This window comes from Aedes albopictus, chromosome 3 (genome assembly GCF_035046485.1).
Source record: "Aedes albopictus strain Foshan chromosome 3, AalbF5, whole genome shotgun sequence".
Classification (NCBI taxonomy): domain Eukaryota; kingdom Metazoa; phylum Arthropoda; class Insecta; order Diptera; family Culicidae; genus Aedes; species Aedes albopictus.
This window is the reverse complement of record NC_085138.1, coordinates 34796742-34824548: the sequence shown is the minus strand read 5'-3', so window position 1 is coordinate 34824548 and position 27807 is coordinate 34796742. Positions and strand designations below refer to the sequence as shown.

General features: G+C 41.4%; 1 protein-coding gene across 2 annotated transcripts in view; it reads left to right on the top strand.

Annotated features, from left to right (window-relative positions):
- LOC109419243 (zinc finger protein 395) overlaps nt 1–27807 on the top strand; it is a 263320-nt gene that overhangs the window by 139411 nt on the left and 96102 nt on the right. For both annotated transcript variants that reach the window (XM_029867709.2, XM_029867717.2), the window contains one exon: nt 5126–5532. In XM_029867709.2, coding sequence (XP_029723569.2) covers nt 5126–5532 — 407 coding nt within the window. The remainder of the gene's footprint in view (nt 1–5125; nt 5533–27807) is intronic.

The following is a 27807-nucleotide window of genomic DNA, read 5'->3' as shown; positions in this document are numbered from 1 at the left end:
TCCTGGGGCTTCAGAGATAGAGATGGGGGGAAGGGGGTTAAAAGAAATTTCAAAGCATTTCAGTGGGTTTCAGAAGGCTTTTGGGTTTTGAAGAGTTTCAATGTGCTTCTGGGAGGATCCCAGGGGCTTTTGGGACTTCAAGGGGGATTACTAGAAACTTTCACGGGTCTCAAGATGGGGTTTCAGAGGAACTTCAAGTCGTTTTTAAGGAGTTTTGTGGAAATTTAGTGGGCTTCAGGTCAACTCAGAATTTACCCGGGTGGATTCTTCCTAAACAGAGGTTCTAGTGTTCTAGGTCTAGATATTCCGGAACCTAACCTAGTAACGTCCTCACTGGGACAAAGCCTGCTTCTCAGCTTAGTGTTCTATGAGCACTTCCACAGTTATTAACTGAGAGCTTCCTCTGCCAATGACCATTTTGCATGTGTATATCGTGTGGCAGGCACGAAGATACTCTATGCCCAAGGAAGTCAAGGAAATTTCCTTTACGAAAAGCTCCTGAACTGACCGGGAATCGAACCCGTCACCCTCAGCATGGTCATGCTGAATACCCGTGCGTTTACCGCCTCGGCTATATGGGCCCTTGGAAGGTGCTCCTTTGTACTGAATCACAAGATTCAAGAACTAATCTGTACGACCTGTTATCAACCTGTTAAAACTGTTCATGAGACCAGTGTACACTTCCCATCAACTTTTGTTGCATACAATACCATAATCAGACTTTGAGGTTCCCCAAATTGTCCGCGATTTCAGGTCATCAAATTTCCTAGACCAATCAAGATTTGAAAGATGTTCTTGTTGTCCAATGGCAGCTCCTAGGAGATGATCCTAGTCTAAGAAAGCTTGACCCGTAAGACCTATATCAGCATTTAACCGATATTCTGGGCTCTCCAAATTGTCCGTAAGTTTAGGTCAACCTTGGCAATCTGCTCTGCAAGATTAACCCAGACTTGAATGGTGTATTTTCGTACAGGAGCGATTCGTTAGGAAATCACCACACCTGATCAACCTGAAACACTATCAATGTTTACCAGATATCCTAGGAATCGGGGAAATGTTCTTGAGTTCATGCCATTCAACCAATTGGGTGGGTAAACAGCGACTTGAAAGATATCCCTATTGTACCGAATCAAACCCAAATAAGATCGGCTAGGTAAAAGGACAAACTTTGGTGGTAAATTTCAAGTTGATGTCCTTAGTGTTTTTTCAAGGGGTTTAAGGCTGTAAGGGTTTCAGGAGAGACTTGGTAGGGGTTCAGAAGGGCTCCAAGGGTGATCTAATGGGGTTTCAGTGCGCTTCAGGGGCTATCAGAAGTTTGCAGGAGTCTCAGGGGCGCTTCAAGGGAGTTCCAATGCATTTCAAAGCAATTTTTGAAACTCTATTGGCTTTAGGATAGTTCCCGGAGCCTCCTGGGGGATTCAGAGACATTAAGTGGCTTCACAGGCTTCAGAGCATTTCAAAAGATCTTCAGAGAGTGGAGTGGGTTTCAGGGGTCTTTGGGAGGTTTCAAGGTATTTCTGGGAGGTTTCCGGGGGCTTCAGGTACATCAAATGCGATTTATTTTCCTAGGACTCTAAGGCGTTTTAAAGAGTTTCGTGGGGTTTCGTTGGACTTCATGGTGCTTAAGACCTACTCAGGATTTACCTCTATGGATTCTACCTAAATGGAGATTGATTTCTAGATATTCCAGAACGCATGAATTATTTTCCCAGGGTTCAGTGACTTCACGAGGATTAACAGAAAATTTCGTGGGAATCAAGACGGGGTTTCAAAGGGAATTCAGAGGGCATTCAAGGCGTTTTAAGTAGTTTCGCAGAGTTCCATGAATTTTCATGGTGCTTCATGGGGATCCTAAGCTACTCAGTAGTTACCTACATGGATTATACTTAAATGGAGGTCCTAGTGCATTTATTAAATGTTTTCTAGATACCCGGGGCCCATAAATTGTTCTTCAGGTCAGGTTGTTAAACCTAGGTCATTCACTGGCTCGCGAGACTACGACTTCATCGTTGTTTGTCAGATTTTCAATGCTCCCTCAATCTTCCGTGAGTTCAAAAAATTCAACCAACCGGATCGATCAGATTTAAGGAGATCCCCAAGGCTTAAGCACCAATATCTGCAACCTGTTTTTAACCTGATGAAGCTGTTCATGAGTCCAGGTCATTCAGCCTATCAACTCATTACAAAACACTCTCCAAATATTCTCGGATTTAAGGTTTATCCTTGAGTTCAGGTCATTAAATCCATCTGACCATCCAATAGTTGGAGATCCAGCGGGATTCCGGTGGTTTTGTGGGTAATCTCGGAGGTTTCAGAGGAGTTTCACGTCGTTTCAGTGGGTTCCTGTGGGTTCATGAGGTCTGTCGTGGGACTCAAGGGCATTTCTGGGGGGTTTTAGGGAAGTTCCCAGAGGTCTCAGGGGGTTTACAGGTGTTTCAAGGACTTTCAGGAAGTTTCAGCAAGTTACAGTCGGCGTTAGAAGAGTTTGAGAGGGTGTACGTGAGTATTATGGGGTTTTAGAGGGGTTTCCAAGCGTTAAGATACATGTTTGTTGGTTTCAGGGGTATTCAGTAAGCCTCAAGAAGGTTTTCGGTAGCTTTCGGGGGTTGATAAGAAGTCCCCGCTGGTCTCAGCGGAATTTCAGGGATCTTTCGGAGTTATTTCCGAAGTGGTTTCAATGCGTTTTAGTGGGATTTATCAGGGGCCTCTGGGGAGTTCAGAGGGCTTTACGAGAGATTCAGGGGTTTTGCAGAGGGGTCTCAAAACGTTTCAGTCGGTTTCAGAGGATTTCAGAGGGTTTTAGGGGAGTTTTCGGTGGTTTTTAGTAAGGAATTCCCAGGATTTTAAGAAGTTGTCGGGGGTCCCAGAGGGGTTTCACGGCGTTTCAGTGGGTTTAAATAACAGTTTCTTATCTTAAAGTTTGTTAAGGTTTGTTCCACTCTTGTACAGCAGAAATGCTTGTTGAGTGGTTTCCCGGGGATTTTTGAGAAGTTCCCGAAGGTCTCAGGGAGTTTTACAGGGATTTCAAGGAGTTTCAAGAAGTTTCATCGGTTACAGAGTTTCAGAGGAGTTTCAGATATCAGTAGGTCGGCTTCAGAGGCACGTTCTCCTACAAAGAGAGGAAGAACTCAGAGGACTTCACGTGAGTCTTATAGAATTTCAGAGGGTTTTCCAAGCGTTACGAGTTTTTGTTGGTTTCATGGGTTTTCAAGGTTTTCAAAAGAGGTTCCCGTTGGTCTCAAGAGAGATTTAAGGGGTCTTTCAGGGGAGTTTCGAAGTGATTTCCAAAGTGTTTCAATGCGTTTCAATGGGCTTTATCAGGGACCTCAGGGGAGTTAACAGGAATTCAGAGTTTTAGTAGAGATTTAGGGGATTTTCAGAAGGGTTTCGAAGCGTTTAAGTGGTTTTCAGAAGATTCAATGGGGAAGTTCCCGAAAGTCTTAGGGGTTTTAAAGGGGTTCCAAAGTATTTCAGGAAGTTTTAGAAAGTTACAGCCGCCGTCAAAAGACTAAAAGAGGTGTTCACGGGAGTCTATGGGGTCCCACAGGAATTTCCAAGCGTTACGATGCGTTTTAGTTGATTTCTGGTGATTCCAGGGTTATTCAGTGGGCTTCAAGACGGTTTCCGGGGGTTTCAGAGAGCTTTCGGGGTTCTCTAAGAAGTTCTCAGTGGTCTCAGCGGGATTTAAGGAGTCTTTCAAGGGAGTTTCAGGGTGGTTACCGAAGTGGTTTCAATGCGTTTCAGTGGACTTTAGTGAGTATCAGGGGGCCTCAGAGGAGTTTCCCGGGGGTTCAGTGGGCTTCATAAGAGATTCAGAGGGTGTCCAGAAGGGTTTCGAGCGTTTCTGTGGGTTTCCGGTGGTATTTATGGGGGAATTTCCTGGGAGAAGCCCCGGAGGTCTCAGGGGGTTTTACAGGGGTTTCAAAGAGTTTCAAGGAGTTACAGTCGGCGTCAGAAGAGTTTGAGAGAAGTTTATGAAAGTCCCAGGGGGTTTCAGGGGTCTCCAGCGGTATTCAGTGGGCTACAAGAAGATTTTCGTGGGAACTTTCGGGTGTTTAAAAGAAGTTCCTGCAGGCATCAGCGGGATATAAGGGGTCTTTATCCGAGGAATCAGGGGAGTTCCTGGGGGTTCAAGGAGCTTTAGGAGAGTCAGGAGATTTTCAGAGGGGGTTCCAAGCGTTTTAGTGATTTCCAGAAGGTTTCGTGGGGCTTTACGAGGTTCGCGATGCTTTTTAGGAGAGAATTCCAGGGAGTTTAAGAGAAGTTTCCGGAGGTCTCAGAGGGGTTTCACGGCATTTCAGTGGGCTCAATGGCACTTCAAAAGGTTTTTCTTGGATTTCAGATGAATTTCCGGGATTTCAAGAGAAGTTCCCAAAGGTCTCAGAGGTTATGCAGTGGAGGAATTTCAATAAGCTTTAGAGAGTTACGGCATGCGCCAAAATAGTTTAAGAAAAGTTTACGGGAGATCTAGATGGCTTGAGAGAGGTTTCCAAGCGTTTCGAGAGGAATTCTAGGGGGATTGAGTTGAAGCCTAGGTTTACTGGGGCGTTGCAACGTGTTGGTCTCAGGGGGGTTGCAAAACGGTTTCAAGGCGTTATCGGGAGTCTAATGGGGTTTCAGGAGGTTTCATGGGGCTTCTAAAGTTTAAGAGTAGTTGATGGAAGTTATAAGTGGGTTTTAGAAGCGTCTCTAGACGTTTCGATGCATTTCAGTGGGCTTCGTGGGGTTCTAAGGGGTTGCTGGAGAAATAGTGGGATTTAGGGGATCCTTTGAGTTTCAGGATGTCCTGCGGGTGTCAGACATGTTCCCGATGGTCTCATGGGGGTTTCAGAGAAGCGAAAGCGTTTCAGGAGTTTCACTGAGATTCTTTGGGTTTTGGCTGATTTCTAGAGGCTTCACCGGCTACCCTTTTTAGGTGTAAAATAGAGCTTTAAGAACTCAGTGTTTCAATTGAGAATCTCCTTGACGTATTCCATAATTCTGTAGATGTTTTAACGCGTGCGCATGTCAAAATCTGTGCTACATAAAGTTCTTGGATATTCGTGAACTCAACGCTGTTCCAACCCTAGTTTTCAGGAAGTCCATCTAACTGAATCCTTCCACCTTTCTTCTCTTCTCTCAACAGGTTGGGAGCCCATCCTGGGCACCAGCTCGGGCAGTAGCAGCACCTCGTGGAGCACCGGTTCGACCACGCCACCGCTCAGCGAGGATGGACATTCCACGTCGCCGAACAGTGCCAGCAGCAGTGTCAGCAGTAGCAGCAGTAGCGGCATCGGCAGTAGTCCACCAGGCAACAACAACAACAACAACAACAACGTCGTCACCACCACCAATAACAATAACAACAACAACAGCAGCGTCAATAACAACAACAACAACAACCAGAACACCCAAAACACCAACACTGCCAACGCCACCACCAACGGTACCACCAATGACATTGTGATTCGCGGTCCCCGGACCACATCGATCTCCACCTCGGACGAGGGCATCGGAATGGACTACAACGAGGACATGCCACGGAAGCGACGGGTAAGTCCGGAAGAATTGCCCTTTTGTTTCAAATCAATTCACCATTGTTGACTGATATGGTGCATTATTTAGTATCAGGTGACAATTACTTGGTCATTTATCATTGTTTGTCTGAGCAGACATTCAGTGACTTAAAACGGTTAGTTTGACGTTTTCTGTGTCAATTTTAGTTACATTTGTGTGTAAATTGCTCCTAGGCCATAGAGGCCAAGTAATTTTGATAATTACTTGGTCATTTTGATCTAGTGTTTATAATCTCAATGATCGATAAACGATGACAAGTTTCCAAAGCATAAGCGGATTATGTTAATTACAGGCTTAGTTAACTTGTTTTGAACATTTAACCTTCTACTTGGTCATTATGGAGTAATTACTTGGCCATTATGTTGAAACGATTTCACTAGTTCTTAACTTTGACAAGATTTCAAACATTGACACAGTTTCAAACTATTCAAGGATTGGAGGTTTACTGCTCTACTAGGCCATTTTGGTGAAATTGCTGGGTCATTTACAAATCCCAGGAAAATTCGTTCAAACTTCCATGAATTTCCATCAATTTGCTCGCCTACTTTGCACCACAATCGTCGCCACCGGGTCTGCTCGTTAATCACGTGGCTTACTTCGACGATTGTCACCTGAGCTATTCTCCTCAGCCTACTACTCCGTTATTGCTAATGTCAGTTCTACTGAAGCCTATAGCACTTTCCGCAACAATACCGAGAAACCCCGTTGCGGCGCCCTCTCATCTAATTACCGACCACCGCCACCATCCATCCATCTAACAATGCTGCACTTACCTACCTCGCTACCTCCAATTGGCGCTAAGTTGCCCGCACATTTATTGGACCTCGCGTTCGCTCTTTCGCTGAACCTCTGAACACCTGATGAAGTTGAAGCAGAAATGTAGTAAAGTGGTCGTGAAATGTGGCGAATTAGCCCTAACAACAACGGGCTCGGCGGGCGCACGAGACAATCGCGGCACGTGTGGACTTTTTTACTTCTTCTTAAGGCTAATTGTGCCTATGTCGACGGATGGGGTGCAGGCGAAACGAGGAGGCCAAACAGCTGAACACAGGCTGAACGAACGGTTATCGTGGTGAGTTATGCGGAAAACATACAACAACCAGAGGCGTAACAATCATAACAACAACAAACGGCAGCACCACTCAACCTGTCCAACAGCAACAGCAACAACATTAACAACAGTATAATAGGCTGTGAGGAAATTATCCAACCGATCGGCTGTTTTTTTTGCCAGTCGTAGTAGGCATGTCGCACCATGGCGATGCGATGATGGTGCACCAGCTAATGGAATGTGTTCGATCAGCTGTTTGAGGGCACGATGGGCGAGAAACAGCCGAGGCGAATTTGGATGGGGTGGTGAACGAAAATGAAAAAAAAATGATGGTTGCTACCGAGCTGTTCGGAAACTTGTTAAGCTTTCGGTTGAAAAGCTCCTGCAAATGCTGCCGACGACTTTAAAACATTTTTACTTCTGTCAGTACACTTTCAAAACTTCTGTCGAGATGCTTTCAATGCTTCTGTGGAAAAGCTTTCAAAGTTTCTGTAAGGATATTTTCAAAGCTTCTGTAGAGAAGCTTTCAAAGCTTCTATAGAGAAGCTTTCAAAGCTTCCGTAGGGAAGCTTTCAAAGCTTCTGACTGGATGCTTCCAATGCTTCTGCAGGGAAGTTTTCAAAGCTTCTGTCGGGAAGCTTTAAAAGCTTTTGTAGGGAAGCTTTCAAAGCTTCTGTAGGGAAGCTTCCACAGCTTCTGAAGAGAGGCTTTCAAAAATTCTGTCAGGAGGTATTAAAAGTTTTTGTAGGAAAGCTTCCAAGACTTCTGTCGGAAAGCCTTCAAATCCTTTGTCAGGAAGTTTTCACATCTTCTGCCTAGAAGCTTTTAAAGCTTCTGTAGTGACGCTTTTAAAACTTCAGTATGGAAGCAATTAAAGGTTCTATGAGGAAGCTTTCAGAGCTTCTGCAGGGAAGCTTTCAGCGCTTCTGTCAGGAGTTTTCAAAGTTGATGTAGGAAAGCTTCCAAAACTTCTGTCGGTAAGATTTCAAATCCTTTGTCAGGAAGTTTTCATAGCTTCTGCCTAGAATCTTTCAAAGCTTCTGTAGGAAAGCTTTTAAAGCTTCTGACTGGATGCTTCCAATGCTTCTGCAGGGAACTTTCAAAGCTACTGTAGGGAAGCTTTTGTAGGGAAGCATTCAAAACTTCTGTCAGGAGGTTTCCAAAGTTTCTGTATTAAAGCTTCCAAAACTTCTGTCGGAAAGCTTTCAAATCCTTTGTCAGAAGTTTTCGCAGCATCTGCCTAGAAGCTTTCGAAGCTTCTGTACGAGAGGCTTACATAGCTTATGTAGCGACGCTTTCAAAACTTCAGTAGAGAAGCTTCTATCGAGATGCTTTCAAACCTTCTGGATGCTTTCAAAGCTTCTGTCGAGAAGCTTTCAAACCTCTGTCCAAAAGCTTTTAAAGCTTCTGTTGAGAACCTTTGAGATATTTTGTGGAGAAACTGTGCAAGCTTCCGAAAACTGGGAAGCTGTGCGAGGAGCTTTCGCTAATTTCTCTGTAAAAAAGTTTGTTAGGCTGTAGCCGTACGCCTTCGAAAACATTGTCCTGAAACTTTTGCAAAAAAGAATCAACTCTTGTTGAGACGTTTTCTATACTTTTATTGAGAAGCCATCCAATGATTTGCCAAGAACTTTTCTCTTTTTCCGTTGCAGAATTTCTCAGCCTTTTGCCAAAAAGCACTACACCTTTTCCATGACAAACTTACCTGACTTCTGTGAAATGATTTCTCAGGTTATTGTCGAGATGCTTTTTTTTCAGCTTGTGTAGAAAAACTTTCCAAGAACTTTCCAAGCTTTTCTCAAGAAGCTTCCAAATGAAGGTGGTATTTCCACCACTTCTCCCGTTGGAAAGCTCTCTAGACTTTTGCAAATACATATACCACGACCAAATCCGATATGTTGGTAATGGTTCTAACATCAGCTGCAAGTATTCAACCGAGTTACACGTTTTTGCGAAAGCAGCTAGTGCAGTAAACTTCGATCAGCTGTTGAAAAAGAGGCTCACTAAGATGGCGTGAAATAGCCGGCACGAATTCTGTTGAAAGCCGGAAAACTGAATTAGGTACGGATATGGTATGAAGCAACTAATATTGGCGCCAAACGTGCCCGATTCTAACAACAACAAAATGTCGTAGAACGCCGCTGCGAACGTGTTCAATCAGCTGTTTGGAACGAGGTTTGATTTGCAAGCCGTGTATAGGCGAGGAAAATTTGGATGGATCGGTGAACGAATTTTGTAAGATTTGTTTTCCTGGATATTTTTTTTCTTCTATGTAAACCTTTTTTGTTTTATGTGACTTTTCCAAAGTCGTCTACGTCTGAAAAACTTTTCAGAATTTCTACTTAACATATCAACAAACGTTCATTGAAGACCTTTTTTTTAATTCTTGCTAATAGCGAAAGTTTCAATATTTATTTTACCAGATGCCTTTGCTAGTAACAACTGTTCGTCTGTTAGGAGGTTTTTTCTTAGAATACATATCTTTCTCAGGCAATCAAGCGAGAAAGTTTTGTAACTTTTATATATTTTTCAAGCCCATGTACATGTAACATGTTGTTTTATGATTTCACAAGTGTTGTTTGGGAATGTTTTTTTCACTCAGACTCTTCAGATATACTTTAATGAATGTTGAAAAGTGTTCAATAAGCAGTTTGAAATGAAAATAGTCTAGGCGAATTCGGATATATTGGTACACAAATGAGAACTGCCATGGGAACGACGATCATTCTATTAGATTCTTATGGCAATATCTATGCATTCCGCAGATGTAGCTTCGCGTTGTAAAGCACTTCTCGCTTTTAGTATCATACGGGCGTATCTACAATGATCGATTTCTCTTCATCGATGTTCTCGTTGATTAATAACTTGGCCGGCAAATCCTTGTTGATTGTTTTTGCTGTTTAAAATGCTAGTTCTAGTCGTCCCTCGCCGAAACATACCAAGAGATCATACGAATATTAGTTGCATTCCTCATAGTAATCCGAAGAGAAAATCGACGAAGAGAAATCAATCATTGTAGATACGCCTGAATAATATTAAACGCCAGATTTGGTTACGCTTTCTGCAAATCTATCACAATAATTTAAGTACAACTGATAAAAATGACGCCAAAAGTGAAAAAAATATCCATCAAGACGAGCTTTCTTCTTCTTATTTCTGGGCAACCGAAACCGTTCGGCATTACAGTCACCATATACACAGTCTGGCGGACTGTCACTTTCGACCGGAGCCAATCGAGCATGACGTCACGGGGTAGCATTTATCGGTGTGAACACTATGACGTCATGCTCGATTGGCTCCGGTCGAAAGTGACAGTCCGCCAGACTGTGTATATAGTGACTGTATTCGGCATTAGCTGTTTTGAACGATTGGTTTACAAGCTGTACATATAGGCAAGGCAAATTTTGATGGATCGGTGAACGAATAAAGTAAGATTCGTTGGTGGATTCGGGTATTATTGTTACTTCTTTTTGGCTTTACGCTTCACATTAAATCGTGGACTGCCTGCAACACTGAATGCTCTTCAAAGGAATTTCGCAATCAAAATGGAATGGCGTTTTTGCTTCTCATTTACATATTGTGTGGCAAGCACAATGACAGGCTAAGCAGAGGAAGTTCCTTTCCGGAACTCAAACCCTTTGCTTCTGGATTAGTTATCTTAAGGCTGGAGATTCTTTTTTCAACTTTACTGCGGAAAGTTGTCCTCTTTTTTGTGGAAGCCTTTTGTGTTTTATGTTACTTTTTCTAAAACCGTCTACATCTCTCCACAAACTTTCCGGAACTTCTATTGTCAACAAACACTAGAGGAATTTTCAATATTTTCATCAGATGCTTTTGCTGGTTTGCCTGTGAGAAGTTTTTTTGATTGATTGATTTGTCTTTCTTAGAGAGACTTTCAGCCCTTGGCTGGTTCGTCTCTTTCAGAAGTTTTTTTCTAAGAATATCTGGGAAAATCTTTCTGAACAAATAAAGCGTGAAAGTTTCAAAGCTTTTATATAGTTTTGAAGCCCTCTTGTTACATGCTGCTTATGTCTTCACCAGTGTCACCTGGGAATCTTGCATTTAACATATTCATCGTCAAACATCAAAATTTTCTCAAAATTGTCTCTCAATTAATGTGGCAAAGTGTCCAATAAGCAGTTTCAAGTGAATATAGTCTAGGAAAATTAGGACATATTGGTACACAAATGAGAACTACAATGTAAACGACGATCATTCTACTTGATTTTCATGACAATGTCCACATTCCAAACCTTTGAGTTCGCGTTGTGAAGCATTTGATTAAAGTTCATGCAAATCTATCACAATAACTTAAGTACAACCGAAAAAATGGCGCCCAAAGTTTATCTCTCAAACTGCTTCAAACTGTTTAAGATTTTTAATACTTGTAGATCCGATGGTCTGTACTCGAGGAAGTTCTTGAAGATCCTGAGACATTGAACTCCCCACTTCACAGCACGTGGTTGCCAGAGACAAGTATAAGTTTCATCAACAATGCTCCGATGGACCACTGATTACTCTTGTAGATCCGATGGTCTGTACTCCAGAAGTTCTCGGAAAGTTTAGGAGATTTCAAATGCGTTATAGAGCATTCCAAGGGCTTCACAGATTATCAGGGCATCAGGATGAGCTTCAGGGCGTTTTTATGGCGTTCTAGGGTGTTTTAGGGATTTTTGGGGGGTTTCCTAGAATCTCAGATAAGCTTTTAGGAGCTTCAGGGAAGTTTTACCGATGACCAGTAGACCCGATGACCTGAACTCGAGGGAGTTCTTGGAAATCCTCAGTCATTGAACTCCCCACTTCTCAGCACATAGTTGCCAGAGGCAAGCATGAATTTCATTAATTACGCTCCAATCGATCACTAATTACGCATGTAGATCCGATGACCTGTATTCCAGAAGTTCTCGGATAGTTTGGAGAGTTTCAAATGTGCTTTAGAGCGTTCCAAGAGGTTTCACAGATTCTTCGTTGCATGGAGGCAATCAGGATGAGCTTCAGGGTATTGCAAAGGCGTTCTAGGGCGTTTCAGGGGTTTTGGGGGCCTCCATAGCATCTAAAATAAGCTTTTGGGAGTCACAGGGGAGTTTGACAGATGTTTCAAGGATTTTCAAATCATTTCTGAACCTTTCATGGTAGTTCTGTGAGATTTTATGGGCGTTTAGGTGTTCGTAGGCGATTGAGGGCATTTCAAGAGACTCAGAAGCAATGCCGAGAGTTTTAAGCGGATTCACATGCTTCAAAGTGAGCATCACGAAAATTTTAGAAGGTTTTAGAAGATCTTCAAGTTGTTTAAGACTAGTTATTCTTATAGACCCGATGACCTGTACTCCAGGGAGCTCTTGGAGACCCTCAGACAGACATTGAACTCCCCACTTCACAGCACATAGGAAATATAAGCATGAATTTCATTAATAACGATCCAATGGATCACTGATTACGCTTGTAAATCCGATGGCCTGTACTCCAAAATTTCTCGGATAGTTTAGAGATTTTCAAATGTATTTTAGAGCGTTCCAAAGGGCTTTACAGAATCTCAGGGCATCAGGATGAGCTTCAGGAGGGGTTCAAAGGCGTTCTAGGTCATTTCAGGGATTTGGGGGGAGAGGGGGTCATAGAACTTCAGATAAGCTTTAGAGAGCTTCAGGGGAGTTTCAGAAACGTTTCAAGGCGTTTTAGATCATTTCTGAACCTTTCAGGGCAATTCCGTGGGGTTTTATGGGGCTTTGAAAGCGTCAGAGACTTTCAAATGAGTTTCAGGGAGTTTCAGAGCGGGTTCTAAGGTGTTTCAGGGCATTTCAGTAGAATTCAGGCTTTCAGATTAGCATCAGGGGATTTCAAAGTAGTTTCGTATGAGTTTCATGGTGTTTCGAGGCATTTCGTGCCCGTTTCGAGGGTTTCAAATGTGCTTTAGAGCGTTCTAGGGGGCTTCACAGATTGTCAGGGCATCAGGATGAGCTTCAGGGGCTTTCAAAGGTGTTCTAGGGCGTTCCAGGGGTTTTGAGGAGGGTTTAAGGGTTTCATAGAATCTCAGGTAAGCCTTAGGGAGTTTGAAGGGAGTTTCAGTGACGTTTCAATGCGTTTCAGACTATTTCTGGACTTTTCAGAGCAATACCATGAGGTTTTATGGGGCTTTGGAGGGCTTCACAGGCTTCTAAATGAGTTTCAAGGAGTTTCAGAGAGGCGTTCCGAGACGTTTTAGGGCATTTCAGAGGAGTCAGAGGTGCTTCCGACCTGTGCTCAGGGGGGGCTCTTGGAGATCCTCAAACGGACATTGAACTCCCCATTTCAGAGTACACAGTTACCAGAGGCAGTGTAAGCATGAATTTTATTCATCCAGGGAGTTCACGGATACTCTCAAACAGTCGTTTACAACGTAGCTAGATTTAACATAGATATATTAGCATGTGTGAGTATAAACCTTGTTCATAATACAGCAAGAGGTCACAAGCTATGCATGAAGATCAGACGTCTTACGCTCTAGAAAGTTTTCTTGGACCCGCAAACAATCCCACAACTACCGCCCTCCTCATCACTCTGTTTTGAACTCGCCACTAGCCTACTAGTGAACTAGCCTCGCTGGTGCTTCCTCGTAAACTAACCTTACCCCAAAATTTTAAGTACTCTGACTGCCATGGAGGATTCTACCTATATGGAGGTTCCAGCGTGGCACTGTGATTGTATTTTGACTAGCAATTCTTTGAGGAGATCAAGATTATTGTTTGAAGATTTTACTTAGACTGGTCAAAATCGATGTTCATACTCTAGTTCTCTAGTTGTGCTTTTCAACAGTTACTAGACTCCATCTAGGAGGGTCTCTGAAGTCATGAAAAACCTCCAAGCTTGATTTGGTAATCTAAGAATGCCTTATTCACAATTGGTTTCATCAGTAGTTTCCATATTCGGTTGGCAAACAATAGCCGAGACAAATGTGAATGAAGTGGTGCACGAATTTGTTAAAAAAAGCAATTTTGGTCGACCAATATCGTTCAGGTAAATTAATAATCACGGAATGATTGTCGCTGTATGCAAGAGTCTTGTATAATTTCTATTAGAAGATAGTAGGGGAGTAGAATTTAGGTAGATTGGTGCACCAATGAGGATTCTAAGAAGAAGTATGCTGCAACTGTTGTTTAAAATACAGTTTGGGTGATTAAATAAAATTCAAACGCAGTTTTTGTGCAAACAGTAGCCGAGGAAAATGTGAATGAAGTGGTGCACTAATTAGATGAAAAAAGCAATTTCGGTCGTCCAAGATCGTCCAGGTGGAATCATGAACTATACATATTGATTGTTGCTGCATGCAAGAGTCCTGTTTAATTTCTATATGAGATAGTAGGGGAGTAGAATTTGGCCGGATTGGTATACCAATGAGACTAGTTTGATATATTTTATTTAAACCTGCTTACCGAGCCATTTGTAAAATTGTTTGCCATTCAAAGGAGTATGCTTTCGATGCACTTGTTGTTTCAAATACGCAGTTAGGTCTTTTTTATGCGGCGATACGTACCGCGCTAAGTCATGGCCTGACGTTCTTGGAACTCAACAAGCATTTAACCGAGTTAACAAAAGTGTAGAATTGCATATCCCGAAAAGGCGGGAATTCTTCTAGTTTTCCATAGCCGAAGAAAATGTAGATTAGATGGTGTACAAATTAGCGATGCATTGGCATTCTCAGTAAAATAGCAAAAGATGTTGTACCGACGAAGGAAAAAAAAACAAGAGAAAAAGCAAAAAAAAACTACGTAGTCATACAATGTTATTGGCTAAAAAAAGTCACTGAAAGTGACAGCATATTAGAAAACTGGAGAAACATAGATACAAAACAACACAATATTTAGAAAGTGAGTGTTATTTGGTGACGGCATAGAAAATGAAGAAGCAATGGAAAATGATCATGAAAACGGCAATGCTATATCTCTGGAAAGTGCAAGACACTCAAATGGCAAAGGAATTGGCATTAGAATGGCCATGGAATGGCAATTGAAATGCCATCCCCCTTTCATAGAATAGAAACCGCTGCAAGTATGTGGTGCCGCCATGGAGACGCATGGCTGTCTAACTACTTCTGTGAATCAAATCCAATCAATCTTATTCCAACGCACTGCTCTACAAATCCCATTTCTCTATTTGCTCACGACTCCGATATTCTACAAAAGTGCACATCATGGTGCACATCGTATCAAATCGACCGTAGCGCTGTAGTGGCGCATCATCCTTCAGCCCCTATCCTTGTGATTGGCGTCGTCATCAACGCCAACCGCCTTCCTTAGCACTAGCGCTCATTTATGCAAATCACGCATTTGATCTTGGCACCTTCAGGCCGTGTACGTCGTACACTTATACCGATCCGATCGGATCCACCTTCAACCAATTTGCCTGGTCTACCTTGCCGCGTTGCGTTGCGTACTGCAAATGCTTGGCTTGCTTTGCCATCCATCTACGTACATTGCCAATAATGCAATAGGTGATGGGGGGATGGGGGTGAAATGCTTCGATTTGGGATAAATAAGTCGTCCGAAGTTTCTAGAACGATTTGAAAAGAAAACACAACAACAGCGCCAGAAGTAACACAACTTCAGCACGTTTGGAACGTTACAAATGTCCATGTATTGGCTTGAGGGATGGATTATAACGCCACCTTAAACCATCATGCATCACTCACAGCGCCGAAGGATGATAAATAGGTTTTAGATGTTATGATGACGATGCAACTTTTTCAGCTACACCAAGGAAGAGAGAACACAACAACAGCATTTGAAGTTGCACAACAAAGAACATTGGGAACGTTACAAATGTGCTTGAATTGCTCCGGGGAGCGGATGATTACATCTCCTCGATGTATGCATCAAGCGTCACTCACATTGACGATGGATGATTGGTTGCCAATCCAAGCAGCTGGCAAATTCTCCGGGTTCCTTGAAGAAGCGCGTTCTACCTCGACCCCTCGCTCGCTAGTGCCCGTCAAACTCAAGTGCAGCAATTGAACAACTGTGCTTTTTTGCGCGCTGTACAGTACTCAATTACCACATATTATTCCTACACCAGAAGAGCATCAAACACCAATAACAACAACAACAACAACAACAACAACAACAACGCACTCAAAGTAGTTCGCGCTTGTTTCGACTGCGATGATAGTATAGTAGGCCGTGCCTGGTACGGCCGTGTGAGCGTGTAGTAACCAGGGCGACCCCCTCTCTGAACTAGTGGTGTAGTGTACGTTCGGGCGGCGCATCTAGCGCACCAATACACAGTGGCGGCGTGCACCGCCGCTCGTCCGCCGTCTTCTACTCGCTCGCTGGGGGGGAAACCATCAGCGCAGATAGTACTACCACCCAGCAGTGACTCCACCGCCGCGCACTACTAGAAAGAGAGAAACTGGGGAGCATCGTTAGCACCACCACCACAACCGCCCAGCTGGAGAACAACCGTGTTGCGGCGATCGTGAGTTAGAGCTCCAAGCCGACCGCCCGGCCGGAGAGCTCACGATACAAAGCTCGCGTTCCGCGGCTCTCACCGGCTTCGGTGTCGGGCTCGGCGGCGGCAGCAGCGGTGGTGCAAAATCATATGATCCGCCGATCCGCCGGAGAGCCGGAGCGTGTGTAGGTTGTCTGAAAGTCGTCGGGCCCGACGACTTCCAGTCATTAAAATTTGACAGTGCGGTGCAGCTGTGTGTGCGAAGCGAACTACACAGCACTAGTAGGCAGGCAGGCTAGGTATAGCGCGAGCCGCGGCTAGCCGGAGTTTTGTTTTCGTAGCTTGCGTGCGCGTACGGTACAGCGCGCGCGTTCGATTCTCTCCTTTACCCGACGAGTGCTCCTTCTTCTGGTCCCCGTGTTCGGTCCTCGGTTCAGTCGTCCGTGTCCGTGTCGCGTTCGTGTTGCATTTTTGGAGATTTTTTTCCTGGATTTCAAGGATAACCGGAACTGGTCCGCTGCGGTTGACGCAGTAGTCGACACTTCGGCTAGTGCGAGTTGGTGATCGTGCAGCCAGAACCGGTCGGTGCGCGGCGGACGGACGGCCCTCTCTCCCGCTCCGTCTCCGTCGTGTTCCCGGTGTGACGACAGCAGTGCCGGGTTTAGCGAGTGAGTACAACACCATTTCGAGATCATGATCTCTTTTTTGTATGCCAGCCAGCGAGCGACCGTGCGACGGCGTTTGAGGTTATGTGTCGGATAATCTATGCGCTGCAGTTGCAAGTGCGATCGACGATCGCGCGCAGTAGGCGCTGTGGTGTTGTGTGACGAAGGGAGGGGATGGATTGCTTTGATGGCCGCGCAATTGCAACAAATCGGTATATCGACATCAACTTTAGAGGCAGTGATGCCAGTCAGTTGTGGTGGTGGCGGCGATGGTGGTGGTGGTAAGGGACGAGTACAAAGTCCGAAAGCATGCGCCACACAGCAGTGGACGTCGTCCATTCCCCATCCGTCAAGTAGTGACTACTTATACGAATGGATTGAGTAATGAGCGGGTTCGTATGCACAGTAGTGGCAGCACTATATGCTAGCAGTTAGAAATCGGTTTCACCGGGTGGGGTTCGACCGTCGAAATCGAGAGCTGTATTTGGTTCGTCGGCAGGGTGGCGGACGAGGAAGCCTGCGCGCGCGGGGCGAAAGGCCTCCAGCATTTTGATTCGATTCGATGCGATCGTCGAATGCTGGTGTGAGTGTCGCTGATAGAGGCGTGCTCGCAAAACAAATAATAAATATTTTCACGATTTCTACTGGCAGCATGCAAAGTGCAGCAATATCGCTGCAACGATCGCAGTAGTCTTCTTGTTGTTACTTCTCTTTGTGTGCTACCGACCAGCCTGCTGCGCTCCGCAATAATTATTACACAAGAACCTTGGAACAAAACCAAGCTCATAAGCTGATGGTCGCCGCCTGCTGGTATTTGTGCTGGCCGTGCTTGATTATGACACTGCACTGACTTGAGCCAGCACCGTGTATTGAGAGTTGTGCAAATGCAACTTGTGTACACTGTACATTCATATATGTGCATTACATGCACTGACTCTGTGTATACGGACGGAGCCAAGCGAAGCGCACATAAACAGAAAATATCAGCTGAATGTCAGCTGGAGGAGAGCGGCGTTGAGCTTGAACATCGTCGTCCATATCGGGGCGGTTGATGTTTCTTTTTTATCTCCTTTGTTGCACGACGAATGTAGTCGATGCAAGGCAGGCAGGCTGATCTCATAAAAGAGCCGCCGCGACAAATGCATTCACGGACACGGAACTGCTACCCTCTGCTACTGCTGATGGTGGTGGATTGTTTACGATCGCGGAAATTGTCCTCATCTTGATGGATTTTCGGAGGAGAAATGACTGATTGACGTTTGAAATCTTTTGTTCCGGATTCCGGCTTGAATGGCCATTATGCCATAGTAGAGGAAACCGGTGGTAAATGCAGCATCTAAGGAATGGTTTGAGTTTACAAGGGGAATGACACAAGTTTTTACATCCCAAAAAAGTCGGAATATCAAAAAAAAAACTCGGCATGTGCACTGAAAAAATGGCAAAACTTTTGCGGGTTTTACCGTGTTTTTTTTTTTGATATTTCAGCTTGGAAAACTAGTGTCGCTCCCCTCGCTGTTTTGCATGCACAGAGAAAAAAAGTACCCAAATGTGAGTTTATTTAACCCAACTTCGGGATTGCGTGCTGGATCCTAAATTTATGTTCGTGGAAGCGATGTTGAAGCAAGTTTTTCACATTTGATCCTGTAAGACAAAGTACTAATCGGCTAAGTTTTTGCACCAATCTGCTAGTTCAAGAAATACTCAAATTTGAGTTCAATGCTGTTTACTCACTTTTGGCTTCCTGCACCGAACTGTCAAAGTTGAGTTGTTTTGATGCTCTTCGCTCTCTGACAACAGCAAAGAGAGAGAGAATGAGAGAGGAGAGGAGAGAAAAAAGAACTCAAAAGTGAGTTTAAAGGTACTCAATTTTGGGTACTTGTAGTTCTCCGTGTACAAACGGTGAGCGAACATTTCTGTCATGACACATCTGTCTGGAAAAAAGGCAATATGTTATGTCTAGTTGAGACGTCGGATAACTGTCAAAGTTGAGGAATTTTGCTTTTTGCTTTCCGACAACAATAAAGAGATTGAATGAGAGCAGAGATAACAAAAGAACTTAAAAATGATTTGAAAAGTGCTTTATTTAGGACTTGCGTTTTTTCAGTGTAAGTTTAACACATACTGAAATAAATTTTGTTGTGGAAACTACCGATTCCATAGCAAAATTACTAATCGTACCTATGATTCTCAACCGACAACAAAATCTGTAAGTTCACTGAAATACGATTGAAGTTACAATGCATTGCAATAAATTTTACTAAAAGCATAGTCGTCTGAACAACAAAACATTGTCAATTTTTCCTGGACACGCATCTTACAACACGGTATGGTTAAAACTATAATACCCAGCTGTTAAATTAAGATTATTTTTGGTAATGTTAACAGCACTGCTAGTTAAATTGACAGTGTTTTAGTGGAATTAACAGGAAAAAGCTGTCGGTTGAGAATCATAGATGCGGTTAGTAATTTGACTATGGAATCGGTAGTTTTCACAACAAAATTTATTTCAGTGCAGTGTGCACTAGATGTTACACTAAAAGACGGCTTGCGGTTGAAATTACTATTCTGCAGGGTCAATTTAAACACACAACGTCACTAAAATTGTGCAGACAGAGTTTCGTTTCAATTCAACAGATTAATGTTTACAATTTTACCATGAATCCAATTAACAATTAAAAAAAGTTTCTGTTCGCAACCGGATTCGCACCGGATCACCAGGCTCGCACGCTACCACTCGGCTATCGGACCGGTTGACAGTTGGATCTGGTTTTGTCCGATAATTTCCCATGAAATTCCACCGTTTTAAAAGGATTCTTGTGCTTCTAAAGCTCTATATAGATTCTGGGTTTAAACCACAAAATATAATCAACTAGTGTCACCTCATTTTTTGACGTTTTTATCGGCCGTCGTTGAAAATAAATTATTTAATATTTTAATCTCTTGTCCCGCCCCTAGCTTTTAACACATACTTTGCGTGATTTTTTTTCGCCGTGTATGTCAACTAGGAACATTTTTGAAACCCCAGTACGAAAATGTCGAGTAACACCACGTCAAGGTCGATCGCAAATGTCAAACTAGAACTATTTAGCATTTTACTTATTTCGAATTTTCTCATTATTCCTTCGTTTTTCGAGTTCGAGTAAAATACAATGCCGATTAGAATACCGTGCTTGATCGTATTATTAAATGAAGGCGAGAATTCGTCTTTAATTTTAGGGCCCCATTCTTTTAGCATTTTTTAGATTAATTCCATGAGGAACATCATCGAGGATTCCTCCAGCAGTTCTTTTAGAAATAACTCCAAAAACTACTGTAGGTGTTTTTTGGCAATCTCTTCAGGATTTTATAGTTTCTCTTACAATTTCTTAAGATGTTCCTCGGGATTTCTTATGTTTCCTTCAGGAATTTATCTATAAATTCTTGGGACAATATTTTTAGCGTCTCTTTTTGGACTTCCTTCGGAAATTTAATCTACTGGGGAACTAGTCCGAAAAATAATTCAGGATTTTTTCAGCCAAATTATTTGCGAATTTCTTCGACAATGAATTCTTCTGGAAATATTTCCAATTTTTTCCTGGAAATTTTTTGAATAATTCCTCAGTTACATTATTTAGGATTTTCTTTTGGAAATACCATCTTTGTTTTTGTGTTTTCTGAGTTTTCTCTGGCAATTCCACAGGATTTCCTCTGGAAAACTTCTTTTGGAATTGATTCTAGCAGTTTTCTGAGAAATTTCCCTGGCTCAAGGCTTTTCTACGATTTTTTTTTACAAACACCTCCACTATTTTCTTCAAGAATGTGTCAAGTATTTTATTTTGGAATTCCTCCAACAATTCCTTTAAAATCCTCCGGGCAATTTCCTAAGAAATTTTCATAATTCTTTTATGACACGAATGCCACAATAATGGTTAATTGTCGTTAATAAATAGTAATAATAATTATTTTAGAAATACCTTTGAGAAATCCATAAGTTCCCAAGATTTTTCTTCAAAAATCTTCAGGCATTTTTTTAGACACTCTTTGAGGCCTTTATAATTTCCTCCTGCAATTCCTGTAGAAATACCACCGGCATTTTTTCAAAACTCTTCCCGCATTTTTTTAAATAATACCTTTGGGAATTCTTCTGCTAATTTTGTCAATAAATTCAATAACAATTTCTTTAAAAATTGCTGCGGGTATTACTTTTGGAATTTCTCTGATAATTTCTTCGTAAACTCTTCTGGCCATTCTTATAAAAATTTCCTTAAAAATTCCCTTAGTAACTTCTTTGAGATATTTCCCAGGAACACTTTAGCAGTTTAGCCAATTACTTTGGGAAATCTTCTGGCAATTACTTTAGAAAGTTCTGCAGCGAGTTCATAAGGAATTTAAGGAAGGCAACAATTTCGTCAGGAATTTCTCCGGAAATTCATCAAAGAGTTCTTCATTTCTTTACGATTTTGTTCCGGAAATTGCCATTAGATTTTTTTTGCCAATTACTTTTGGAACTCCCGGCAACTCTTTCAGGGTTTCAGAGAATTTGTCCGAAAGTTTCTTCAAGAATTTCTCAGGCGATTATTTTCAGAAATTCTCCCTACATTTTTTTATGAATCTTCCACAATTCCTTAAGAAATGTCACTCGATTTTTTTTCGAGAAATTTTTGGCAATTTCCCCGGGATTATTTTGCCAATTTCTTAAGAAATTGCTGACGGAAGTCTTAATGGAATATACGGATTGATTCCTGAAGAATTTGCTGGAACTAGAATTAAAAGATTTTGTCTGAGGAATTTCTGAAGTAGTTATTTCAAGAGTTTTCAAGAGAATTTCCACAATAACTTCTAAATAATATTTCTAGGCAATCTCAAAAGAAATTTCCAGTGGATTTCTTCAACTATTTTTCGAATAAGTTCTTGAATAAATTACCAGAGGGATCTTTAATAAAAATAATCAGAAATTCTTAAATGCATCCCTCAAAGAGAAGAATTCTTAAACGACTTGCTGCAGAAATTCGTAATGGAAACTTCGAATGAATTCATAAGAAAATTGTCGCTGAAAGTCCTAAAAAAATTGTCGAAAGAACTTTTTAATAAATTTACTGGAAATTTGTTGACGAAGATTCTGGAGGTTGTAAAATTTCCAGATGAATTCACAAGAAATGACCAGAGAAATTATTCAACAATACTGGAAGAATTCTTGAAGGATTGAGCTTAAGCTTGATTGACCGCCCAAAGATGCTAATCCAGTATCGCCAGACTAGCTACACTAACACAAGGAACCAATGAGATTATCTTATCTGCTGGGAACTAGCAGGAATCTTCAGTGAGTGAGCGTTGGTGATCTTCTAGTTTTAAGCGACAATGGCGCCTGCCACGTCAGGTTGCAGGTCAATGTTGGGAAGGGGAAGGAAGTGATGATTACAACCGTTTGTATCCCCATCAAACCGAATATACCTCTGCACAATGGTTCACACATTGGTGCGTGGAGGCCTGGCGCAAGGTGATAGATTAGTGCGATTATTACTATGAAGCTAAAGCGGCACAGTTCGCTTGATTGCATAACTCGTAGGCGTTATCTAAAGGAAGGGAAACGGCTTATCAACCGTTTCTGGTTCTAGCGATGGCTATGAACATATGAATATACATGGGTTGTATATGTAGAGAAGAGAGTATACAGAAAGCGGATAGAAAAATACAAAGTAGAAGGAAAGGGACGGACCAGGGATTGAACCCAGGTCCTGCTGCATAAGAATCAGAAGCGATTGCCACTAGACCACCAAGCCCGTACTGGAAGAATTCTTGCAGGATTGTCGAAAAAAAATAATCTCTGAGGAATCCGTCAAACTGCATATTGTTTCGCTTTGACACTCTCGTTAATGTTGTCAAAGAGCGAAGTGCGGTGTATCCACAAAGAAGGTTGGTTCATGGACTGCTTCAGTACATCTCCGAGAATTCAATAATTCTCGGATACTTATTCAAAACGACGTATCAACATAGGATTTGCGTGTATTATACGACGTTTTGGAAAAGTATCCGAGAATTAACAACGGCACCGGCCACGTCATAACGGTCATTGAGGATAGAAAGGAATGTTAGTACATATGACGTGTGTTGCCTACTAGAGATCGAGATCACCTCGGCGCTCCCACGAAGGAGGTTTTGTTAGTGGGAAGGCTTGGAACGTTTTCCACGGCCTGCTATTGATTTGCAGCTTGACCGCGACACGTGTCTGATGGCTTCGTGTGGGACTGCACTCGGGTAAAGCACCAGGAAGCAATCAAAGAAAGGAGACGCATGGTTGATCAAAACAAAGACTCATGGCAAGGCTCATCACCCATTAATGGTGAACAAGGCTTGCCGTTGTTCGATTTTTTCTACTTTTAATCGATTAACATTGCTGCCCTTACACAACCGACACTGACCACCGAGTTTCGCTGCATAATTTCGATAGCCATACGATCCAGTCCAGCGGACCCCCCTCAAAGTGCAGCGATCGGCACTGGACTTACAAATTGCTTCATTAGAGAGTTAGTTCCCATCAGCTAGAGCTAGACATACGAACGCGTACATATGTGTGGGACTCATTTGGGCATTCAAACTACGGTTAATCGCCACGCTACCACCACCGGAGTGCACTCGCTCGTCTATTGTTTGCTGTGCAGTAAGGTGCTGTAAGGCACTGACTGCAATGACTTTCAAATCGAAGGAGGCGAAAATCAGCAAAAAATTGGATTGAAGTAGCTCGAACATGATGATGTTAATGCAATCGCAGTCAGTAGTAAGGTGCAAAGCGAAACCGATGGAAGTCAATGCAACTCTCCTCCGGACGGACGAATGAACAAACGAATGGAGCGAAAATGGCTTTGATCGAAATAAAAAACACTCACACACTCCAGCGGCAAATTCCTCATTCAAGCTGAATAATGACCGACTGACTGACGGCAGCAACTGCCGTGATACCGATGAAGGTGAAATAGTTGTGTTACTTTTTTTTTGTGCTCAAAGTTTCGATTCATACCTACTTGCATCGAAACCAAGGTGGGAGTAAGTGCAGTCGAGCTTTTTTTCTGGCTTCTGTCTAATCAAATGACTATGCAAGTCTCACCCTCGTGAATTGCGGAAACGATTGTGCTCGATTGAATTCCGTTTCCTTGAGTTGTGAACTTTTTTTATTGTAACAGTTTATCGGCGATCTCAATTTGTCATCCAGTTACAATATTAGAACGAGTGAATGTTTAATTATAGATTTCGATTCCGTTTCAGTTCAATTTTGTTTCGATTTCGATTCGACTTGTAGTCCATTTGGATTCGGTTTGGATTCGATTTCGATTTCGATTTGATTTTGATTAGATTAGCATTAAACGTTACCGGTAATGGATATTTTGTCTTTTTTGAGTTCTTCTAATTTTTTTGTAGGAGTTTCTCGATCTATTTTTAGAGTTGTTTTAGAAATTCTTTTAGAAGTTCCTTCTAGAACTTATTTGCAGTTCTCTAAAGGACTGCTCCACAAATTACCCCTAGAAACCCTTTAGGAATTCTTCCATGCAATCATCTAGAATCTTCCAAGGATTAATCCAGGATATTTTCAAAATATTTAATACAGGACTTTTTATCAGAAATTCTTTAAGTCGAGTGGATTGAATCAGATTTTTTTTCGAAAATTTCAGCAAGGTTTAATCACGGAAATTCTGTGTAGACTTTCTACATAACTTCGAGGGTTTCTTGAAGAGTTTTCCAAGATCTCATTCATGCATTTCTCCAGGTTTTTTTCAGGATTTTTCCAAAATCTGATTTTTTGTACGAATTTCTCTTTAGAGATTCCTTCATTATTTTTTCCGAAACTTCCTCCAACGATTTATCTTTGTACTTCTTCAAAAACTTATTATCCATAGATTGCACCACAAATTGCTCAAAGATATCCTCTGTAGTCTACAGTATCTCCAATTCGTGCAAGAATTTTGCTGGAATTACCTCAAGTGTCCCTCTAGAATTGTTTTTGATGAATTTCTACTGGAATTCTTCCAAAGACTTTTCTGAGAATGCTTAAATCATCTCCAAGATTTTTCCCATGAATTCTCTCAAGGAATCCTTCTGCAATGCTTCCAAAGACTTCAGCAAGGATTTCCAGGAAACTTTCCAGGAGTTCTTTGAAAAAATCAACCGGGAATTCTTCGAGAATCCCAGGTAAAAATTTGAAGCTATATAAACGTTTCTGCAACTATTTTAAATCAGCCTTCATTTGAACAAAAGCTGAGTACAAGAAATACAATTCTTTATTCAGCTTTTAAACATCCAATTTTGGTGATTTTATTCAACCTTTAGCTGATCTGAAACTCTTGCAAAGGCTGTTTTAAGGCTTAATACTCGCTTAATCAGTAATAAATTAAATTTATCAATTGTGTAAAAATAAAAATAAAAACTCTTTCGTGAGCCTATTTTTAGCATTAGCTGCTTCTATTTCCAGAAAAGATGTTTCAGAATGTATAAACCAATCTATGGGAAAACTGGAACCTCCTGATTTATAGTCACACACGATTGTATACGTACACACTAAGATTCAGATGTTCCAGCTCAGTATATTTTTTCACAGAGTTCAGTATTGTTTCCATCTTTTTACTGAGTTTTCAACAGCAGATTTATCTCGGTACACTCGGCAATCGTATTTACCGTTCACCAGTCACGATATATACCGTGCATCAGTAACTTTTGACAGTTTATTAGCTGAGCTCGGTAACTCATTTACAGAATATCCGCAAAATAAACAACCGAGCGTACCGAGTTAAATCTGCTATTGAGAACTCAGTAAAAAGATGGGGAAAATACCGAGCTGATCTTAGTGTGTATTTTTGAAAACAAGGCATTACTTGTTGTATCTGAATAGTCAAGTACATAAGTTGAACTGAGTCTGTATTAAGGCTGAACAAGGGATGTGGACTTCACGAAAACATGTTTGGGTCAGCTGTCAAAAAATATTTGATTATAGGCTTAACAACTGATGTTTAACTCTGCATTTTGGTGTATGCTTTAAAGCTGCCTACACAGATGAAGAATATTCTATTCAACTTGATATTCAGCCATCTATGTATTGCTGATTAAAGATGTTGAACAAGCCATACTTCAGACCAATATTCAGAAGTCATTTTGTTCAGTCACTGACGCCATCAACCAGCCACTATGCAGCTAATACTGTCATTGTTCAGCATTCATTCTTACTTAGGATTCCTCTAGAAAATATTCAAAGCCTCCTTCAGAAATTATTCTAAGAAACCTTCAGACGCTTCTTCACGAACTCTTCTAATGAAGAACCAGGAGTTCACATTCTTTCAAGATGGAAGAGAAACTTCAGAAAAAAATCCAAAATTTACTCAAAAATATACTGCAGGATTTCTTTATCTGTGAACTCTAGCAGAATTCCTCCTGAAATTGTTGCAAGAATTCCTTAATGGATTTCTCCAAGTACTTCCGTAAGGATGACTTCGGCAATTTCTCCAATAGCTTGTTTTTATGCTTTCTCCAAGTGTTTCTGCAAGGGAGAACTTCCCATGGGTTGCTCCAAGAATTTCTCAGGGTGATCTTCCACAAGTTTCTTCTAAGATTCCAAAAATAATTACATGAATACGTCCTCGGATTAACCTTGAAAACCCTTCAAAGAATACCCTCAAGGATTACTTCAAAAATCTCTACAGGAATACTTCCGAAGATTCCTTAATAAGTTCACCCAAGAACAGTTCTAGAAATTCTTACAAAGATTTTCTTTATTAACTTCTGCAGGAAATCCAGCAAGAATTTCTGGAGAAATCCTTGGGAAAGTTTCAAAAAAAATATTTGAAAGAAATCCACGGATTGAAAACCCTCCACTAATTCTTGCAAAGGATACCCTCAAGGATTTCTGCAAAAATCCCTACAGGACTACTTCCGAAGATTCTTCCATAAGTTTACCCAAGAACATTTCTAGATATTCTTACAAAGAATTTCCTTAGTAACTTCTGCAGAAAACCCAACAAGAATTTTTGGAGAAATCCTTGGGAGAGTTTAAATAAAATATTCAAAAGAAATCCCAGAGATGTCCTTGGAAAAATTATAAGAAGTAATTTCGTAGGAATTTCTGGAAAAATCTTCGATAGAATTCATGATCTTTGGAAGAGTTTTGGAGCATTTTTTGCAAGAATTCCTAAAAACATCTTTAAAAAGTTGTCTAGAAGACTCCGGGAAAGTATTTCTGAGAAAATTTCTAGAATGAAATTCTAGAGAAATCTTTGGAAGAAAACCTAGTAGAGATCAGTGAAAAAATTACTGAAAGTAAGAAAAAATATTTAAGGAATTCATTTTTTGAAGTATATCTTAGAAGAATATTTGAAGATTTTTTTGTAATATTTTTTGCAGGAATTTGTAGTTTTCATAGAAAACATTGGAAAATTACATGATTAATCCAGATGAGAAATTTCTGAAGGAATCGTTTCATTATTTTGGATAAATTCTTGGGTAAATAACAAGACAAGCCCTTAATCGGTTTCTTGGAAAAATTGTCTGTCTTGGAAATTTTAAGGCCAAATTAAGCTAAAAAGATTTCTTGGGGATTCTTAAAGAAAATCTTTGGAGAATTAACAGAGTAATCTTTGAATGAAACTCTTGTCAAATCCTTGAAAGAACTACCGCACATTTGATCGACATAATTTCTACAGAAACCCCTAGAAGAATTTCTGTAAAAATTCTGAAAAGATTTCTTGGAAGAATGGCTAGAAATTTTTGAGAAACATTTCATGGAAGAAGTGCTGGAGATACATGGAGAGGATTTACCACGAAATCCTGGAATGAAAATTTCGGACTAGGATTTCCAAGAATTACCAGAGGAATCATTAATATTTTTTTTCAGGATTTTTTGGAAATGTTTGTGAAGCAATTCTCAAAAAGTTATTTAAAAAAAATCTGGAGAGATTCTTGAAAGAATTTTTGGAAAGATCCTTTGTAGAATTCTAAATAATTTTTCAAAAGAATGCTTTAAGAGGCTACCGTTGTCAGTACCACTCTGATGCTGTGTTCAGCAAGCGAATAATATGTGGAATAATGCCTGAAAAATACTTCGAATAATGTCGGGGGAATCATAACATGAGTTCTTGAAAAAGCATTTGGAAGATATCCTGG